Genomic DNA, 18250 nt, shown 5'->3' with positions numbered 1-18250 from the left:
AGCCAGGAGCAGCTAGACAAATCATTTCATACCTGTTAGCGAATCAGTTGGACCTTAGGGTAAACATGCACTAGCACGGCCAAGTCCAAGACCAAAATCACTACCAAGAACTAGTAGCCAGGAGCAGCGAGACAAGTCAGTTCTTCCTGTTGGCAAATCAGTTGGACCTTGGGGTTAAACGCGCACTAGCATGGCCAAGTCCAAGATCAAGACCACGACCAAGAACTTGTAGCCGGGAGCAGTGAGACAAGTCAGTTATTCCCTGTTGGCAAATCAGTTGGACTTTAGGGTAAATGCACACTAGCATGGCCAAGTCCAAGACCAAGACCACAACCAATGACATGAAGCCAGGAGCAGCGAGACAAGTCCACTAGCATGGCCAAGTCCAAGACCAAGACCACAACCAATGACATGAAGCCAGGAGCAGCGAGACAAGTCCACTAGCATGGCCAAGTCCAAGACCAAGACCACGACCAAGAACTTGTAGCTGGGAGCAGCAAGACAAGTCAGTTTTTCCCTTTTGGCAAATCAGTTGGACCTTAGGGTAAACGCGCACTAGCATGGTCGAGTCCAAGACCAAGACCAAGACCAAGACCAAGAACTTGCAGCCAGGAGCAGTGAGACAAGTCAGTTCTTCCCTGTTGGCAAATCAGTTGGACCTTAGGGTAAATGAGCACTAGCACGGCCAAGTCCAAGACCAAGACCACAACCAAGAACTTGTAGCCGGGAGCAGCAAGACAAGTCAGTTCTTCCCTGTTGGTGAATCAGTTGGACCTTAGGGTAAATGCGCACTAGCATGGCCAAGTCCAAGACCAAGACCATGACCAAGAACTTGTAGCTGGGAGCAGTGAGACAAGTCAGTTCTCCCCTGTTGGCAAATCAGTTGGACATTAGGGTAAATGCGCACTAGCACGGCAAAGTCCAAGACCAAGACCACGACCAAGAACTTGTAGCCGGGAGCAGCAAGACAAGTCTGTTGCACTAGCACGGCCAAGTCCAAGACCAAGACCATGACCAAGAACTTGTAGCTGGGAGCAGCAAGACAAGTCAGTTCTTCCCTGTTGGCGAATCAGTTGGACCTTAGGGTAAATGTGAAAAAGCACGGCCAAGTGCAAGACAAAGACCATGACCAAGAACTTGTAGCGGGAGCAGTGAGACAATCCAGTTCTTCCCTGTTGGCGAATCAGTTGGACCTTAGGGTAACGTACACTAGCATGACCAAGACCAAGAGCTTGTAGCCGGGAGCTGCAAGACAAGTCAGTTCTTCCCTGTTGGCGAATCAGTTGGACCATAGGATGATGCGCACTAGTTTGGCCAAGTCCTAGACCAAGACCACGACTAAGAACTTGTAGCTGGGAGCAGTAAGACAAGTCAGTTATTCCCTGTAGGCAAATTAGTTGGACCTTAGGGTAAACGTGAACTAGCACAGTCAAGTCCAAGACCAAGACCACGACCAAGAACTTGTAGCCGGGAGCAGCAAGACAAGTCCACTTGCATGGCCAAGTCCAAGACCAAGACCACGACCAAGAACTTGTAGCTGGGAGCAGCAAGACAAGACAGTTCTCCCCTGTTGTCGAATCAGTTGGACCTTAGGGTAAATGCGAAAAAGCACGGCCAAGTCCAAGACAAAGACCATGACCAAGAACTTGTAGCTGGGAGCAGTGAGACAATCCAGTTCTTCCCTGTTGGTGAATCAGTTGGACATTAGGTTAAATGCGCACTAGCACGGCCAAGTCCAAGACCAAGACCACGACCATGAACTTGTAGCCGGGAGCAGCGACACAAGTCCACTAGCACGGCCAAGTCCAAGACCAAGACCACGACCAAGATCTTGTAGCTGTCAGCAGCGAGACAAGTCAGTTCTTCCCTGTTGGCGAATCAGTTGGACCTTAGGGTAAACGTACACTAGCATAACCAAGACCAAGACCACGAACTTGCAGCCAGGACAACCAGAAATGATATGGAGCAACATGCACTAGTCAGACAAATGCAAGACAAACGCACGACCACAGCAGTTGGTCCAGACCAGAACATTTATAAGTGTAAAACTTTGGTCTCGGTCTTGGTCAAGGTTGTGCTCGTGCTGTTCCAGACCATTACTGGCCTTGGTCGTGGTCTTGATCTTCTTAGTCTTGGCCGTACTATTGTGCATTTATCCTTAGAGTGGAGGTATCCAAAAGGTGATTGCTACCTCTTACTGGTGGTGAACTGGTATGGAAGTTAAAGGGCCAAGCCGAGTTAAAGCAATACTTGTGTTTTCCTTCCCTTTCTAATCCGCCAGATGCTAAAGTGAACTTGGAGTTCACATTCCATTCAGCCATGCCAAGCCCAGAGTCTCTGGCGACAGGGAAGGAAGCTGAAGGAATGTCTTCAATGACTCTATGAGGTGGTGGTACCTAGTGAGGCTCTCCCGGTAAATCGCGGAAGGGTACCTAACTTAGGGGCACCACAGCCTTAAGACTGTGTCGCGTGACCTAAAGGTGGTTATACATTGGGCTGTTTCTGCCGCGATGACGAACCTGCTGTCGCCGCCTCAACAAAAAGTCGAGCATACACATTCAGTGGCAAAAACACCGCCAAACATCGAGCGGCAAAATTACTGCCACATATGATCTGTAGCCAAAATAATTCTTGTAGTCCTTCATTGCAGATGTGTTGTGACTTCACTGTTCCATGAGTGTTCAGTTAATTGTATTTTGCAATTTTTTTAAAAGTATTTATTATTAAGTGTTCAACTCAAAATGGAAAGGTAATAACTTTTAGCACTTTTGTTGTACTGTTGAAGGAAAAGGAAACAGCAGAGAAATGCATTTTTTTCCTTGTCATCCAGAGTTTCAAAATCCCCCCTAATCACCATACACACTTCCTTCCACGCATCTCGATCCCTAAATATGTTGAGGATTTTGTCCCACACTGGTCTCTGTTCTACAAATGATATTAACAACTCATTGTCTATTAACTCACTCATTTTCCTCCACTCGTCAACCACAAACACTTGAAACAATAAATAAATGTTATAAACAACTCACAAACTTTACAACAAGACACAAATAAAAAGGCTGATTTTCAAAGACCTCTGACTTGGAGCAACTGGGAAAGACGACTGATCAGCGGCGACGGTACACAACTGCCAAATGTGTGAACACCCATTTGGTCACGTACGCCACTGCGTAGACAAGAGCGGCAAAAACACCGCCAGCCGCAGTGGCAGTGGACGGCTGCAAAGCTGCCGCCAACGGCAATATGGCCGCGCGGCGTTTCTGCCACCCAGTGTGTAAGCTTCCATTCAAGTCTATAGACTGCTACTCGAATGGCAGTGACGGCGAAATTACTGCTGCTGCAGAAACCGCCCAATGTGTACCTGTCATTAAGAAAGCTACCGTGCTTTACTGGTGAGTGGGGTAGCTTGTGGGCTCTCTCCAGCTGGTGCCGACGTGACGGCCGGGGTGACGGCCTACGACCACTACCTCCATAAACAGAGCCATAGTGCATTCTTCTAACTTAAGTACAGGTAGGGCTCATGCACCAATAAAAAATCATTCATTTTAGCTGATCTATATCAGCTAGTGTTTTTATTGGTGAAGGAGCTAATACCTGTGCTAACCTTATAGTGCTGACCATCAACCACCTATCAGGCACTATGGCTTTGTTTATGGAGGTAGTGCTACGACCCGGCCCACATGTGGTTGGAGAGGGAAGAGAGTTGCTGGACCTGCTGACATCGGAGGAAGAGGCCGACCTAGCCTATTGGAAGGCCGATTTCAAACACGTCTTCAGTGGCGTCCCACTCGGCCTGATCCGTAGCCAGTGAAGAGGACGACGCGGCCTGTTCCCTGTAAGCTGCTGCCTGTAAGGAACTGCCGCCCTCATCATCGGCTATCTCTCCAGAAGGGCAGACCCCGGATCCAAGGACGTCCTAAGGGCTGGAAACACCCTCTGCCTCCTCATTCCCTCCGGCTATAGACGTAGCTGTCACTACCTCCCTTGACCCTTTTCAGGGCCACATAATCAGTTTCCCCAGCAACCGCCTCCCCGTAGGCCATCCCATCGCTGGAAAACGATAAGACCCATCGCTCTCCCGCCACTAGCTGGCCCAATATGTATCGTCCCCACAGCCCAACAAAAACTTCAAATATGTTTTTCGTGAAAGGGACACTATAAAAACTCAAGTTCACTTGGATATAACAACGAAAAGCAGCCTATGAGAATACAGCCTACAAATTTCAATTCCTTTCTTCAGTTCTCCAATTCAATGCTTCCTTCTTCATCTGACTGTGAACTGAACACTCTGGTTTCTCTCAGGCTATATTATGTAGCTCGCATAATAAGCGTCAAATTTACTCATAGCAGAGTAACATATAGCGAAGCGACATAATATCACAGTATACATACAATATGGAAACTCGGCTAGTACCCTGGCACAATAATCCGCTATCTTGTTAGGAAGTTCTCCGCATTGTAATAGTATTGATGGGAGGATCAATTGATCTCGTTCACTGCCGCGAGCCAATCAGAAGACCAGGATTGGAACTTCCTAAGGTCACGTGACGTGTCTAGTATGTGTGCCATGTAAAAAGCATTGGTTTGATAGGCGTTTGATTGACAGTTTCCATTCTGTATCAATTCTGTGATAATATAGCTGACGGAGCAACAGATAGCTGATTTGTATTTATAAATAGATCTGTTATATAGCAAAAGCTACATAGTGTGAACCCAGCTCAAGTTACTCACATTTCGGGAAATTATACTTCCCTGAAGGGAAATTTTTATGGTTCTCTCATAAATAAACAGATATCTCTCTTCAAGGGTACACACAACTTTATAGTCATAGGAATGTGGAGAGGAGACATCTCTATGACCAATTAAGCTCAAGATAAAGCCTCTTATATAATATATTAGTAGTAATACTGAGGCTAGAGATCTTTATAAAGGGGAGAGGAGCTTAAATTACCCACTCATGCACACAGCATGCAAATATGCACAATAAATATGGCCTTAATTCTAGAATACGACAATTATACATCAAGCTCGTCGAGCACTCATGGGGATCATTTATCATGAACTGCAATATCGGAGTTGCAGTAAATTTCCGATGAAATCTACAAACCGGATTAATGGTTGTAAGAGGAATATTTCATTTGTATTGAGGTTATTTCAGCAGGCTATGTGAGTTAGCGCTGCGGGATTTTGGAGATTAAGGAAGCAACACCTACTTAATATACACAACAAACTATTAGGCACGCAGAAGATAACATTCAGCACATTTTTTATCTAGGAGATAGGTTGATCTCGATGTTACCGACGTTTGTGTGATGACTGACGCCTGCACTGATACTGATACTGATGAGGGTTCAGTATTCGCAGTCACCATCAGTCGACTCCGACATGCAGTCATTCTGAAATAGAAATCATACTTTTGATTCGGAAACATTGAAGTAAACCTGAAAATTCAATTCGATTTACAGTATTTTGAATTTGTTCAATACAATAATTCATTTGAACACACAAAAGCACGATGAAAACAACACAGAACTAACATAGAGCATAGGCTTTACACTAACACATAATAAGGTTCGGTTGATGTGTAAGGTTCTTTGAATCTTTGGATCCTTGAATCCGTCCTTTCAAACATAAACATAACATAGAGCAAACAAATTAGAGGAAAAACAATCAACTACAAAACTGCATGGTGTTGTACGGTGGAGAGAAAAGAGGATAAAATACCTGGGAGGGTCAGTCCATCTATACATCACACCATGTTCAATTATGTTTCAAAGATAGATAGGTATGTTAGGGTTTTAGTTTTTGTTTCTGAATGGCAATATGATGGTATTATTCGAAATGTTTTAATAATCTTAGATAATAAACACAATGAACGAAAACGTTGACCAAACAGCTGATTTCAGATGAACTGAAATCTAGGTATGAAATGAATGTCACCCTAATAGCTAGCCAATTATGGTTTCTCATGTGAAATAGACAGGTATTGACAGAATAGACATCATTCCCCATAATAGACATGGGCTGAAGCATATAGATGGAAAAATGATGTGAGACAGAAGAAAACATGTAGGAGAAAGAGAAACATGACAGAAAAAATATTAAGTAATGATATGTCCACTTACAACTCAATACTCATAGTTACTGCAAGTATTGGCCGCGATTTTAGCAGCGATTTTAGGTCTCACACATCGATATCGAATAATAAATGAGTAAAGAGTGAATGAATAAATGAGTCAAATGAGTTGATGAGTAATGAAAAATGAATAAATGAGTCGAATGAAATGATGAGTAATGAGAAATGACTAATGTGTGAAGAGTAAGCATCGATATCAAAGGGTTTCATGTATTGAAACTAAAAGTTATTCTGTGAACAGTAGACCTCGCGATTAGCGTAAATACTGTAAAATTCTTTCAAATAAATGAAGTTGAAAACTTATACTATAATGAGGTTATAAAACTCATACTATATATAAACTTATAAAACTTATGCTACAAAACTTATAAAACTTAAAACTTACAAAACGTATACTATATTACTATTACTCACTAATACTATAGTGAGGTTCACGTTATATAATGGCAGTATTTGATTAACGTTGGTGTTGCTATCCTTGTCTATCATTCAATGAAGCAGATAGTGCTATCCTTTTCTAGCTCTGCAACGTTGCGCGATCATTTTTCAACAACGTTGAAATATAATTGATTAACAGAATATTCAATCTCAATTATCAAAATGTATTATTCATCCGATGAAAATAAAGTTTTTGACAAAATAAATATAATTTATTATTTCGAGCAATAATCAACAGTTAATATTTATTACATCAGAGTTGCCGGTATCAGCTATCCTCTATCGCAGGCAGTCGCAAGGCAGAGAATCGATAACGCTGCTCTCCTATCTTTCACCACTAGCATTATAATGAGGATCTCACTATATCAACTGCTACGGTGCTATGCGAGCCTGGTAGTTTGAACAGCAAAAGAAAAGCGAAAAGCCTCGACTGAAGGGGGTCGACTAACTAGGTGCTTTTTACCTTTGGTGTGGTCTACGTTATGACGACAGCTGATTATTTATTTACTAAGTTACATTGAGATATTAATTGCATGAGTCATTGCATGCAATCAATAATCCACTCGACAAAGATTTATGGTAGTCTAATATAATTATAACGATAGTCTGATATTTATGGTAATATTGGCGTTCGAAGGAGACCCCTTTCCTTTTGTATTATCCTTGAAATGTAAAATTTGAAAAAAACTTCTTATATATGTCGACGGGAAATTCAAAAAGGAACATGCCTGTAAAATTTCATGAAAATCTATTACCGCGTTTCGCCGTAAATGCGGAACATAAATATAAACAGAGAAATAAATGCAAAACCGTCGACTTGAATAACATTGCGAGTGTGTTAATAAGATATAAACTATTTTTCTTTTTCTTTATATTTACTTACTATAATTAACTACTTAAAAAAATTGTACTTCAAAACTACTTAAATCAACTTTCATCACCTATGATCTGACAATAATTCTGAGACTGTCCCATTTGATTTTAAACGATAAACTATACTAACAATGCTTTAGACCAATCACAAGCGAGAACGTTCTAGAACACTCCCACGACGAATTTCATTGGTCGATGACAAATTTGAGACGCCATTTCGTGAAATGGAGCATTTCCAACCAATGGGATATCAGCTCAGTTTTGAGCTGTCAAATAGAAGTTACAAGAAATTGTTGAATATCGCTGGTATAATTTTAACAAAGGAAAGCTCAATATTCAACCGTATCCCATCTGAAACAGTGAGAACGGAAAACCAAAAATACAGATTATCAATAGATTAAAATTGAAATAAACTTGATTAAATGAGGGAAGGGAGTAATTAGCACTATGGCTTGCATAATACAATTTGCGTGATAAAGCTGTAAGAAAAATGTCACGTTTTTTGGAAAAAATGTCACGTTTTTTGGAAAAAATGTCACGTTTTTTGGAAAAAATGTCACGTTTTTCGGATTGCAACGAAGAAATGAATAATTGTGGGTAGGATAGTTCATCAAGTTTCATAACTTGATTTTCATTAATATTTAAATCAATAAGTTTATTATAAATTAGTGAATTTAATAAAAATACAATTATGGTTGTGATTGAAATTTTTATACTAATAAAGAAAAAAAATAATATTATAATTATAAACCCAAAGATATCTTTAATAGTGAAGTAGGGGTGAAATCTAATTTTATCAACTTTATTAAGTAATCCTAGAGGGTTAGATGATCCTTTTTCATGTAAAAAGATTAAGTGAAATATAATAATTACACAAAGAATGAAAGGTAAAATGAAATCGAATGAAAAAAACCGGTTTAAAGTAGGGTTTTCTACTGAAAATCCCCCTCAAATTCATGTAACTAATCTATTACCCAAGTAGGGGATAGCTGAGAGTAAATTAGTAATTACAGTAGCACCTCAGAATGATATTTGCCCTGCTCACTCTTCTCTATCATCGTCATCCATCTCATTGCCCACGCACAAGCCTAAGCACATCATGTTGACATCATCAGCAAAATATTGATCTATTAAATTTAATTTGAATGTGTTCAGTATCTGGTCTTGTTCACTGACATCTAATATTTCAATAAAATTAGTTAATACATGTTAAATTATACATCTTTTTATAATATTGTTCTCTCATTCTCATGAATTATTATCTACTCATTTACTACTGTATAAATTGTTTATTCAATTGGTCACTAGTAACAATACTTACATTTGACTAAACCTACGTTTGACTAAGTTTCAAACCTAAGTTCCAGAAACCTAAGTCATTAGTGGAATAACAATACTCACATGTAGCTGCTATTGACGTAAAGAAAAGAAACCAGTACCGACTTCCCAGTCGGCGAAATCAAGTGGTCCAAAGCAGTCATCAAGAAACGATTCCATAGCATGGTGAAGATGAGTGCGAACCCCATTCAAGTCATGTCCCTCATCTGGATACGTCTATCAACAAACAAAATAGTAATAGTAATATAATTCTATGAATACCTTAAACCGGTCGAGTCTGAAAAAAATTGGTAGGCCTACTAGTTACTTCTTATGAAACTATGAAGTATCCTCAAAGTAATTGGAACATAATATTCATATACACAAGGCTCGAAATGAGAAATATGAAATACGTATTCGAGTATTAGGGTCTCATACGTGAGATCTCATATGATCTATGCGGAACCTATACGTGAGACCCCCTATGCGGGTCTCATACGTGAGATCTCATATGATCTATGCGGAACCTATATGATCTATACGGAACCTCCTATGGTGACCTCATGCGTGCTCATAAGGTACCTAACATGGAATCTCAAACGTGAACCTTCCCTTCGAGAATAAGACATTCTAATCGCACAGAATAAGTGCTATGCTCTCGGTTCTCTTTTGGAAGGGTCTTCATTCGTGAACAGCTCTGGATACACTCAAGTCGTGCTTGCTAAAGTATGATTTACTCAGCATCTACTCCTGTTTCTACAGAATTTGGTTGTCTTGCGAGAAAATATTGTAAGGAAACCGTAATATAGCAAGGTAACCGTTTCGAGGGAGCTAGGAAATTTATTCACATAATTTTACTCGAAGTTTGAAAACTTGAGACTTGGCTTGCAAGTCAAACACTTGTCCTGCTCATTCATAATCACCCAGCCAAATGCCTGCATCTACCTTCCCACTTACTTCACTAAAATCCATTTCATACCTTGTATTAGAGGCTACTCTCTAGTTGGTCTGAAGAAGCCGTACAAGAATGCGAAACACACGGCTCCACCAGGGAGTATACATTCTACACTCGATGGGCTCCACACAATAATGATTATTCAACTCCTACTTGCAAAGTTACTTGAATACAGTAACTAAGTACGCGAATATGATATTTCAGATGAGATGTCTATAATCGATTCATCGAAAGGAGACCTAACAGTAACTGAAAGTTTGCGCTTGTGTGCGTAGAAAAGCTTGTTTGTTGACTCGTATCCGCTGTTAATATTGCTATTAACGCCCAATTAGTTTTAATTATCAATTAGTTAGTTGGTTGACTAGTTCAGTTTAGTTAGTTATTTTAGTACCTATATTGGTTACAAAATATCGATATCATAGTCGTCTTGGCTATCCTGGCCGTTAGTTTACATTATCTCTCAGCTCCCAAAACCTACTATAGAACATCTGAATAAGTTTTTTGAATTGAAATATCTCATTGATGTTTGTTTACATTATCTCTCGGCTCCCAGAATCGACTATAGAACATCTGAATGAGTTTTTTTGAATTGAAATATCGAATTGATGTTTGTTTACATTATCCTCCGGCTCCCAGAACCGACTATAGAGTTTCTTGATCTTATTTGAAATGAAATATCGAATTAGCATTACTACCATATGCCTGAAGAGCGCTCCAACATCGACCAATGCTCTGACGAGTATCATGGAGTGTTGATAGGGCACTCGCTCATCAGCTGTTCCATGGACCAGGAGAAGAGGTTTTGATCTCAGGTTGCCAGCACGTTTCGACACATCAGATTCCTCATATCCGCGGTAATTATCAGTCACATTAGGAGTTCCCATGATACGTTCCGTCCACATTGAATCTGGATAAAAAAAGTCAATCAAATGATCAAAACTCTTAAAAAGATCACATATTAGAAACCAGTTAGTTTCATAGCACAAACGCTTAAAAAATCTATCAATTAAATTCTCTGATTCTATTATTGATAACTTCATCGAAATGAGTAGGATCAAAACAGGTGAAATACAATATACAATTATGACTAACAATATGTTGAAACACCCTAAATCCTACAGTAAATGTTTTCAAAAATCTTTTGTGTTTTAAGGGCCAAAATTCTTCAATCATGTACCCGTTGCTATAAAACAAATCAAAAATTATCATTCTTTTAAAAAGCAAATTTCCAAGTGGCTGCTATCACAATCGCCTGATGCAATTGAAAATTTGTTTACTGCTTTGGGTTAACTCTTTCACTAGGTATAAATAAATTGAAAAAGGAAACTCAATTAAAAGTGCACTAATGGTTCTAAGTTTTAAATTTTTGCCCAAGTGCAAAAATTCATGGAGTGAAAGTTGTGTGAATGTGTGTGTGAATGAAGCATTACAAAAAAATTAAAGCTGTGTTCCTACTTGCACGTAAATTATATTATCCAATTCAGCAAGTAGTATTTTTATTGTAGCAGAAACTGTTTTTTTTCTTAATGTCTATTAGTTTTAAAGCTTACTTTAATTTTCAAAATGTCAAAATCATTCAAAATGTAATATTGTTATCTGAAACTTTGGATGGATATTGTAAGTTGTATATAATGCCTTGTTTTCGGTCAATAAAATTATTTGATTTGATTTAACTTACTGTAGTGTGCCCAGCTGACTATTGGAGAGATAGCCATTCCACAGCTGAATAACCAGGGGTCCTGCGAGAGTATCATTGCCGTTGCAAAGCCACCATAACCTTCTCCCCAAACAGCCATTTTCTCTCTATCGATGAATTTCAAGTTGTCCCTCAAATACCTGGAAGCATCAAAATTGTGTTAGGTATATCCTAAACTGAAATTTGTAGATATCTCTCATTCGCATGAAAATTTCAATAAAATAAACCTTATCAATTATAGAAAGTTGGATAATATTTTATCGTCGATTGATTGGGATAGAGAAATACCAGCAACATCGGTTGATAAGGGATGGGAGAATTTCACTGACATTTTAAAAAGAGGTATGAAAGATTCACAAGAAAATCTTGTAGAAAGTAACTTGACACAGAAATTTAGGTCGTCATTGATAAATCTAATTAAGCAAATAAAACTATTAAGAGATGAGTTATACAAGAATGTAATCAAACAAACTAATAATGATGACTTCAAATATACAATACATTCAAAAATAACTTACAGAATAAACTGAGAGGAAGAAATCTATAAACAAACCAGTATCAGCTATTATTTATAGTAGGCAGTGGCAAAGCAGAAAAAATTGGCAAGGCTCTCCTACCAGGAACCTGTTTGTTAAATTGATAAACCACGATTTTAAATATCTAGAGTTTCTTGTATATCTCTATAATGAGTATACTTTAAGGTTAATTTTATCTTTCTCCACTGTAACGCGGACCTCACTATATCAACTAGTACTGTGTTCTGCGGCCCTGGTAGTATGGACTGCAAAAGATGCACTGCTGGCTCGACTGAACGACTTGTGAGAGGGTCTTCCAATTTAAACTGTCTTCTTCTGTGGAGGAGCCGTGGTCTAGTGATCTACACGCTGGCTTCGTAAACCAGTGGCCCGAGTTCGAATCTCAGCGGGACCAGATATTTTTGACGGTTCACTCCTGTAGTTCTCTCCTGACTGTTTGTTCACTTTTATTTGCGACGCTGCTATTTTCCTAAGGTGAGGTGTACGTTATGATGGCGGTAAAGTAAGATAACAAACAGAACATCGTTGCCGATTCTCCAACTTTTCTGCTTTCTATAGGGTATTGCTGACACACCTGTATATCTGATTTAATTAATTAATTCATTCGATTCATTATTGTTTGGAAGAATTAACTGTTATAGGATGATGAATTGAAAGTATATGGTGTTAACGAATAAAATATAATTGATAATTTTAAATAAGAATAAACAGCTGATATTTTGTTCAGCTTGTATTTTAAACTGTTTTATGAATTTTTGTGTTTTGTCTTATTCGACGTTCAATTTTCAGCTAAATTGAACTAAATTTTGACTCCAAGTTTCGATCTCTGTAAACAATATTTTCTTATAAATCTCTTATCATTGTACCGCAATGGCCGCAGATAATAATTGTAATTCATTTTATTGAGCAACTCCCACCTCTATTATTATGAATTGTATATATAGAATAAATTAAAACTAGCAGCGTCTATGAGAAAATGCTGCTAGTATAATTCTGAAATGATGATTGTATTTAATTGTTGTATCACTCAAAGGCAGAATGAACTTCATTGTAATTTTCATTTTCATTTCATTCCATTCATATTACATCAGAGTTACCGGTATCAGATATCTTCTACAGAAGGCAGTGGCAACTGGCAAGACAGAGAAACGACAACGCTTGTCTTCAGTATTTTTCACTGCCATTTTAACGTGGGCCTCACTATAGTCTGTATAAAATAAGTTGAGACTTGGCTCTCCATCCGAAAAAGGCAAGAAAAAGTTCCAGGGTTGAAGGATTAAAAAAAATTTAAATTATTTGATGAAATTGGAAGCATACACGATATTGTATTTAAATGAAAATATAAATCTGAGTACCATTTTCAAAATTATTTAATCAAAACATGTTTCGGCTATATAATGCCATTATCAATAATGATAAAGATAAAGACTTGATAATTGTATTATACAGCCGATACATGTCGTGATTATATAATTTTAATAAGTGTACTCAAATTTATAGTCAGAAGTAGCCCTAAAGAAAAAAAAGACGATATTGTATGTTATTTCCTTGAATGATGCTGCTATTTTATATGTTCTATTGTCTATATTATGTTTTATTTCACATTGGTATGTAAGAGTGTTGAATGATTGATGATTGTAGGCTCCATTATTATTATTATTCTCTATGAATAATTGAACACTTTGACATTGAATACTAACGTGATAACAGCGATTTGGTCGTCGACATCCAGAGATCCGATGCGATTGAGTGGCGCATGCTTGATGCGATCGCCCTGCATGGGAGAGCCCCTTCCATCCACCTCTGCGACTATGAAGTTGCGGCCACTCACCAGGTAGGTGCTCCAGTCCACTTGCCATCTCTCGTCCACTGCCTGAGAGCCCAGGTTACCTCTGGACACAACACACATCATCATCAATTTCCCAAATTCAAAATTGTTCGTAGAGAAGTTGATGGCTCGGAATAAGGAAATACGTTGCTCATTACTCCCTGATTTAAGAAATACTTTGTTTACTACACCGTGATTCAAGAAATACGTTGTTCATTTCTACTAGGTTTAAGCTTATTACAAATAATAATGAGACGCGACTAGCGTGTGTGGCACAACGTTTTTAAGCACTTGTGGAAGTGATGAACCAGCACAAATTGGCAACACGACAAGATGCGACACGACTGGCACTGGACAAGACGCATCTAAATAATAAAATTCTATATACCATAAAACTTGAACAAGCAATAAAAAACAATAAGCCTAAGGAAAAGCTTAAGAAATTAAATAATAAAGGATACAAACATCATAAATTTATGGAAATTAAAAGTCCTAATAAGGGTATCAAATAATAAATTGTTAAATTTCCGAAATATAAATAATAAGACTCCCTAGTGGAAAGAGACCTGCACTTGTGGCGTGACGAACATAGCACGCCCTTTTTTTAAATCGCGTAATTGATTTAATTCAAATTTAGAAGTGATTTTCCAATTTAGAAATGATTTTTGTGTGTTTTGAATTGCAAATTGAGTGTGTAATTGAAGAATGTTGAAGTGACACATAACCTAGCTACTACATTTGGATTGTTGTAAAAATTAGAATTAGAACCGTTTTGGACGTAAGCCTATGGTACTTTTTTGTAAGTTGTGTAATTCGAAATGATTAAATGAATGAATAAAGGAATGGATTAGTGCAAATCGGAAACAACGTGCGATAGCATTGCTATCGTTGCAAGACACGATTCGCGTCGTTTCGTTGGCAAGGTGCATAACCTAGCTACTACATTTGGATTGTTGTACAAAATTAGAATTAGAACCGTTTTGGACGTGAGCCTATGGTACTTTTTTGTAAGTTGTGTAATTCGAAATGATTAAATGAATGAATAAAGGAATGGATTAGTGCAAATCGGAAACAAAGTGCGATAGCATGCTATCGTCGCAAGACACGATTCGCGTCGTTTCGTTGGCAAGGTGCATAACCTAGCTACTACATTTGGATTGTTGTAAAAATTAGAATTAGAACCGTTTTGGACGTAAGCCTATGGTACTTTTTTGTAAGTGTGTAATTCGAAATGATTAAATGAATGAATAAAGGAATGGATTAGTGCAAATCGGAAACAACGTGCGATAGCATTGCTATCGTTGCAAGACACGATTCGCGTCGTTTCGTTGGCAAGGTAAGTTTTTTCGTGCCATGCGCGTTCCTATCATATGATCATGATTATAGAATAATATGATCAAAGTTCGTTTCACAGAACGTATAGTACAATTCATGTTGTCATCGTGATCATATGATAGAAATATGTCTAAAAGGAAATATTTCTCCCAGAAAACTGCGCTAAGCGTGAGGCGTGATTCTAAACCAGCTTCATGTCGGGTCACAAGTGCCGTCCCCGTTACTATATGAAAATTATAAAATGATAGTATATTATATTAACTCGTCTAGCAAAGTCATGATTGTCATGTCATGTCATGTCATGTCATGTCATGTCATGTCTTGTCTCGTCTCAATGAACGCCTAGCCTTATAATTTTTGCCAACAGAAATTCGATAGTTTGTTTGTTTTTAAAAGTTTCCAAGAGACACTCATCAGAGTACAGACTCTTATCACGAAGTACTGAACAATGTTGTTGTTTCTCGTTTCTGTGCTCTTATTAAGACCTAGTAAGAGTCTAATTACTCTTATCAGTGTAATGGAAGCAATTGGAAGTAGTGTTATTGAAATTAGTGAAAATTAGAACGTAGTATTTTATTTGCTGGCTGCCTAGCATAGGCTACGGAAAGCTTGCATTTTTTTCAACCGATGGACGAGGTGAGGATCTTTCTCAGGGTTGGGAACTGCCTAGCTTGCATCCCAGCCTGGGAAAGATAGTTTCCATCCACTCGTCCCATCAACAGTTTCCGGCTCTGCCGTAGTCTAGTTTCCACGTGTAGGCCTAGAAAGAGTCGGACCTGAGACAAAAATTGCATTCTTTCCGTGCACTCTTCTTTTAACCGTTGAAGCGAACGGAGCGCGCTCAGACACCAATGTGGATCACCCAAATCATCATTTAATGGATTTCTTCAACGTCTTCATTATGGGTGAGTCCCAAAATTAATCCTACTCAAATGACAAGGGGCGATCGAACTTTATTTGCATAACGATAGGTTTTTCTTTGTTTTATTGTACCAGTCCAAATCTCTTTCAATGTTTTTTTTTTGTATTAGGCTTGGCAGCCAGAGTAAAGTCAAAATTGTTGTAAACAATGGTAGAGAAAATGTTTAAATATAACAAACTTTCATAGAGTAAAAAAATTAGCCTTATTTAAACCACGTCTACCCTTTGGTAAAAGCAGTTATTAATATCTAATCTACCCGAGATATTACATCAGAGTAATTGTCAAATGAAATAATATGTGAATTATCAGAGTAATTGTCAAAGGGAATAATATGTGAAGTACTGATAGTGAAATAATATGTGAACGTATCGTATAGAATGTGATAGTTTGTGAAGTTAGTAATACCATAGACAAATAATCTAGATCTTGAATATTGAATATTATTTATTCACTGATAATACATCACGTGATACGTTACGTAGTACAGTATCAGAGATGAATAATGCAATGGTATCTTAACGGTATCCTTACTATATGGTACTAAAAATAATTCAGTGGTGAAGTATATACACATACACTTTTACACTTTTCCACCACTGATTGCTTCAAAATCAGGATTGACGCAGTTTTGGGCATCGCAGTCTTCTGAATCCCATAACCTAATAATTATGGGACTATTGTAATGTATGCCTATAATAAAATAAATGAACGAGACTCAAAAAAACTGATTGAACGTCCAAATAATCTCTATAATTATAGTTCATTAGCACAAATTAAATTGATGTAATATTCCAAATAAATGCAATAGATTGAATGCTCAGAAACCATTGATCAAATTGCTTGATATATGTTATCTCTTTTCTGTATAGGGCTACTTGTAATATAAATATAAAGAGAAATAAAATCTGAGATTTTTAGTTTTCTTTATATTTTCTTTATATGTTTGATTACCGTTCAATAATGTTCAAACATTTCAACTATTATATATTGATAACCTTATTTGTTGGCCAGAAGTTATTAACGTATTTCTAGTGTTGAGAACTTTATCAACAATAATTGACTAAATTTATTGGAATTATATTTCCTCTCAGTTTTCATCATTACTCAATCTCAAATAAACGTTCAATGTTCAACGATTCCAATAATCATATACTTACACATGTAAAATCAGGGGAAATACCATGTCTTCAAATTCTCTGAGTCCTGATGGCAGTAGCAGTCGTACTTGAGCATGAAATCCGGATTCAACTTCAACCTGTATCAAGGAAATAATTTTTAGCATGATTAATCAAAAATGGGAACCACTTTGATGGACTTTGCGCAAGACAAAATACAGCCTCCTATATCTTCATGTAGAAACCATGAAACATTACTTTGTGACTGTAAAATAATTTATAACAAATGGTGGTTCAATATTCCAAGTTCCTGATATAAATATTTGTTATTGAGTTCAATCTTGCATATCGAATTGAGCGAAGAATGTATCACAAATAGAATTGATGTAATATTCCAAATAAATGCAATAAATTGAACGCTGAGAAACCATTGATCAAATTGCTTGATATATGTTTGATATGTTTGAATGAGATTGAATAAAAGCTAGGTATTACTAATTCAGTATAAGTAATTCTCAAGAATCGGTTGAATGAAGTTGGCTAGCACTAGCTAGGCCTAGGTGGAACTAGAAATATTCTGGTCGCCTCAGCAACCGCGTGTGGACAAAAAATAACATAGCAACAGCTGCTAGTAGACCTAGCAAATTAATGCTAGAATCTAGACAAATTTTGTCTAAGAATCTTTGGAAAACATGTGGATACTCCTAGTTTTATCTACCTAGAACTAGCTCAGGATTATTAAACTGAATTTTTGCATGGCTAGTTCCAGTCACTAGATTCTAGTTTTCATTTGAATTACCTATGATAAGGATCAGTTACCTATTATTATGATAAGTAATAATAGTTATGATCCAAGTTTAAAAGAAAGGAAATTTGAGAGTTTGCCTGGTTTACCTCTTCGAATATCATTTAAATGATAAGTGATTCTATACAAATAGATGAATAAATAGTACTCACTGAAAAGGTTTTGACCTGTGGACGAGCAATAGCTTGATACCTTTCAGACAACAATGAGTTAGAATCGAGCGTCGCTATTTTCGTGTTGTAAACTGTGTTCATGAGGATCAGAGACGGCACATCTGGACCTAAAATTCAAAAG

The 18250-nt window shown here is 37.6% G+C and overlaps 1 protein-coding gene across 4 annotated transcripts in view; it reads right to left on the bottom strand.

The window, feature by feature from the left end:
- Nucleotides 1-3638: 3638 nt before the first annotated feature.
- Nucleotides 3639-18250, bottom strand: part of LOC111064549 (inactive dipeptidyl peptidase 10-like) — a 389533-nt gene continuing 374921 nt past the window's right edge. For all 4 annotated transcript variants that reach the window (XM_039442322.1, XM_039442323.1, XM_022352297.2 and 1 more), the window contains 7 exons: nt 18109-18236; nt 17194-17291; nt 13652-13843; nt 11398-11555; nt 10415-10626; nt 8849-9001; nt 3639-5396 (listed from right to left, as the gene is read on the bottom strand). In XM_039442322.1, coding sequence (XP_039298256.1) covers nt 8858-9001; nt 10415-10626; nt 11398-11555; nt 13652-13843; nt 17194-17291; nt 18109-18236 — 932 coding nt within the window. In that variant the 3' untranslated portion in view covers nt 3639-5396; nt 8849-8857. The remainder of the gene's footprint in view (nt 5397-8848; nt 9002-10414; nt 10627-11397; nt 11556-13651; nt 13844-17193; nt 17292-18108; nt 18237-18250) is intronic.

Source organism: Nilaparvata lugens, chromosome X (genome assembly GCF_014356525.2).
Source record: "Nilaparvata lugens isolate BPH chromosome X, ASM1435652v1, whole genome shotgun sequence".
Lineage (NCBI taxonomy): Eukaryota > Metazoa > Arthropoda > Insecta > Hemiptera > Delphacidae > Nilaparvata > Nilaparvata lugens.
This window is presented reverse-complemented; position numbering and strand designations above follow the sequence as displayed.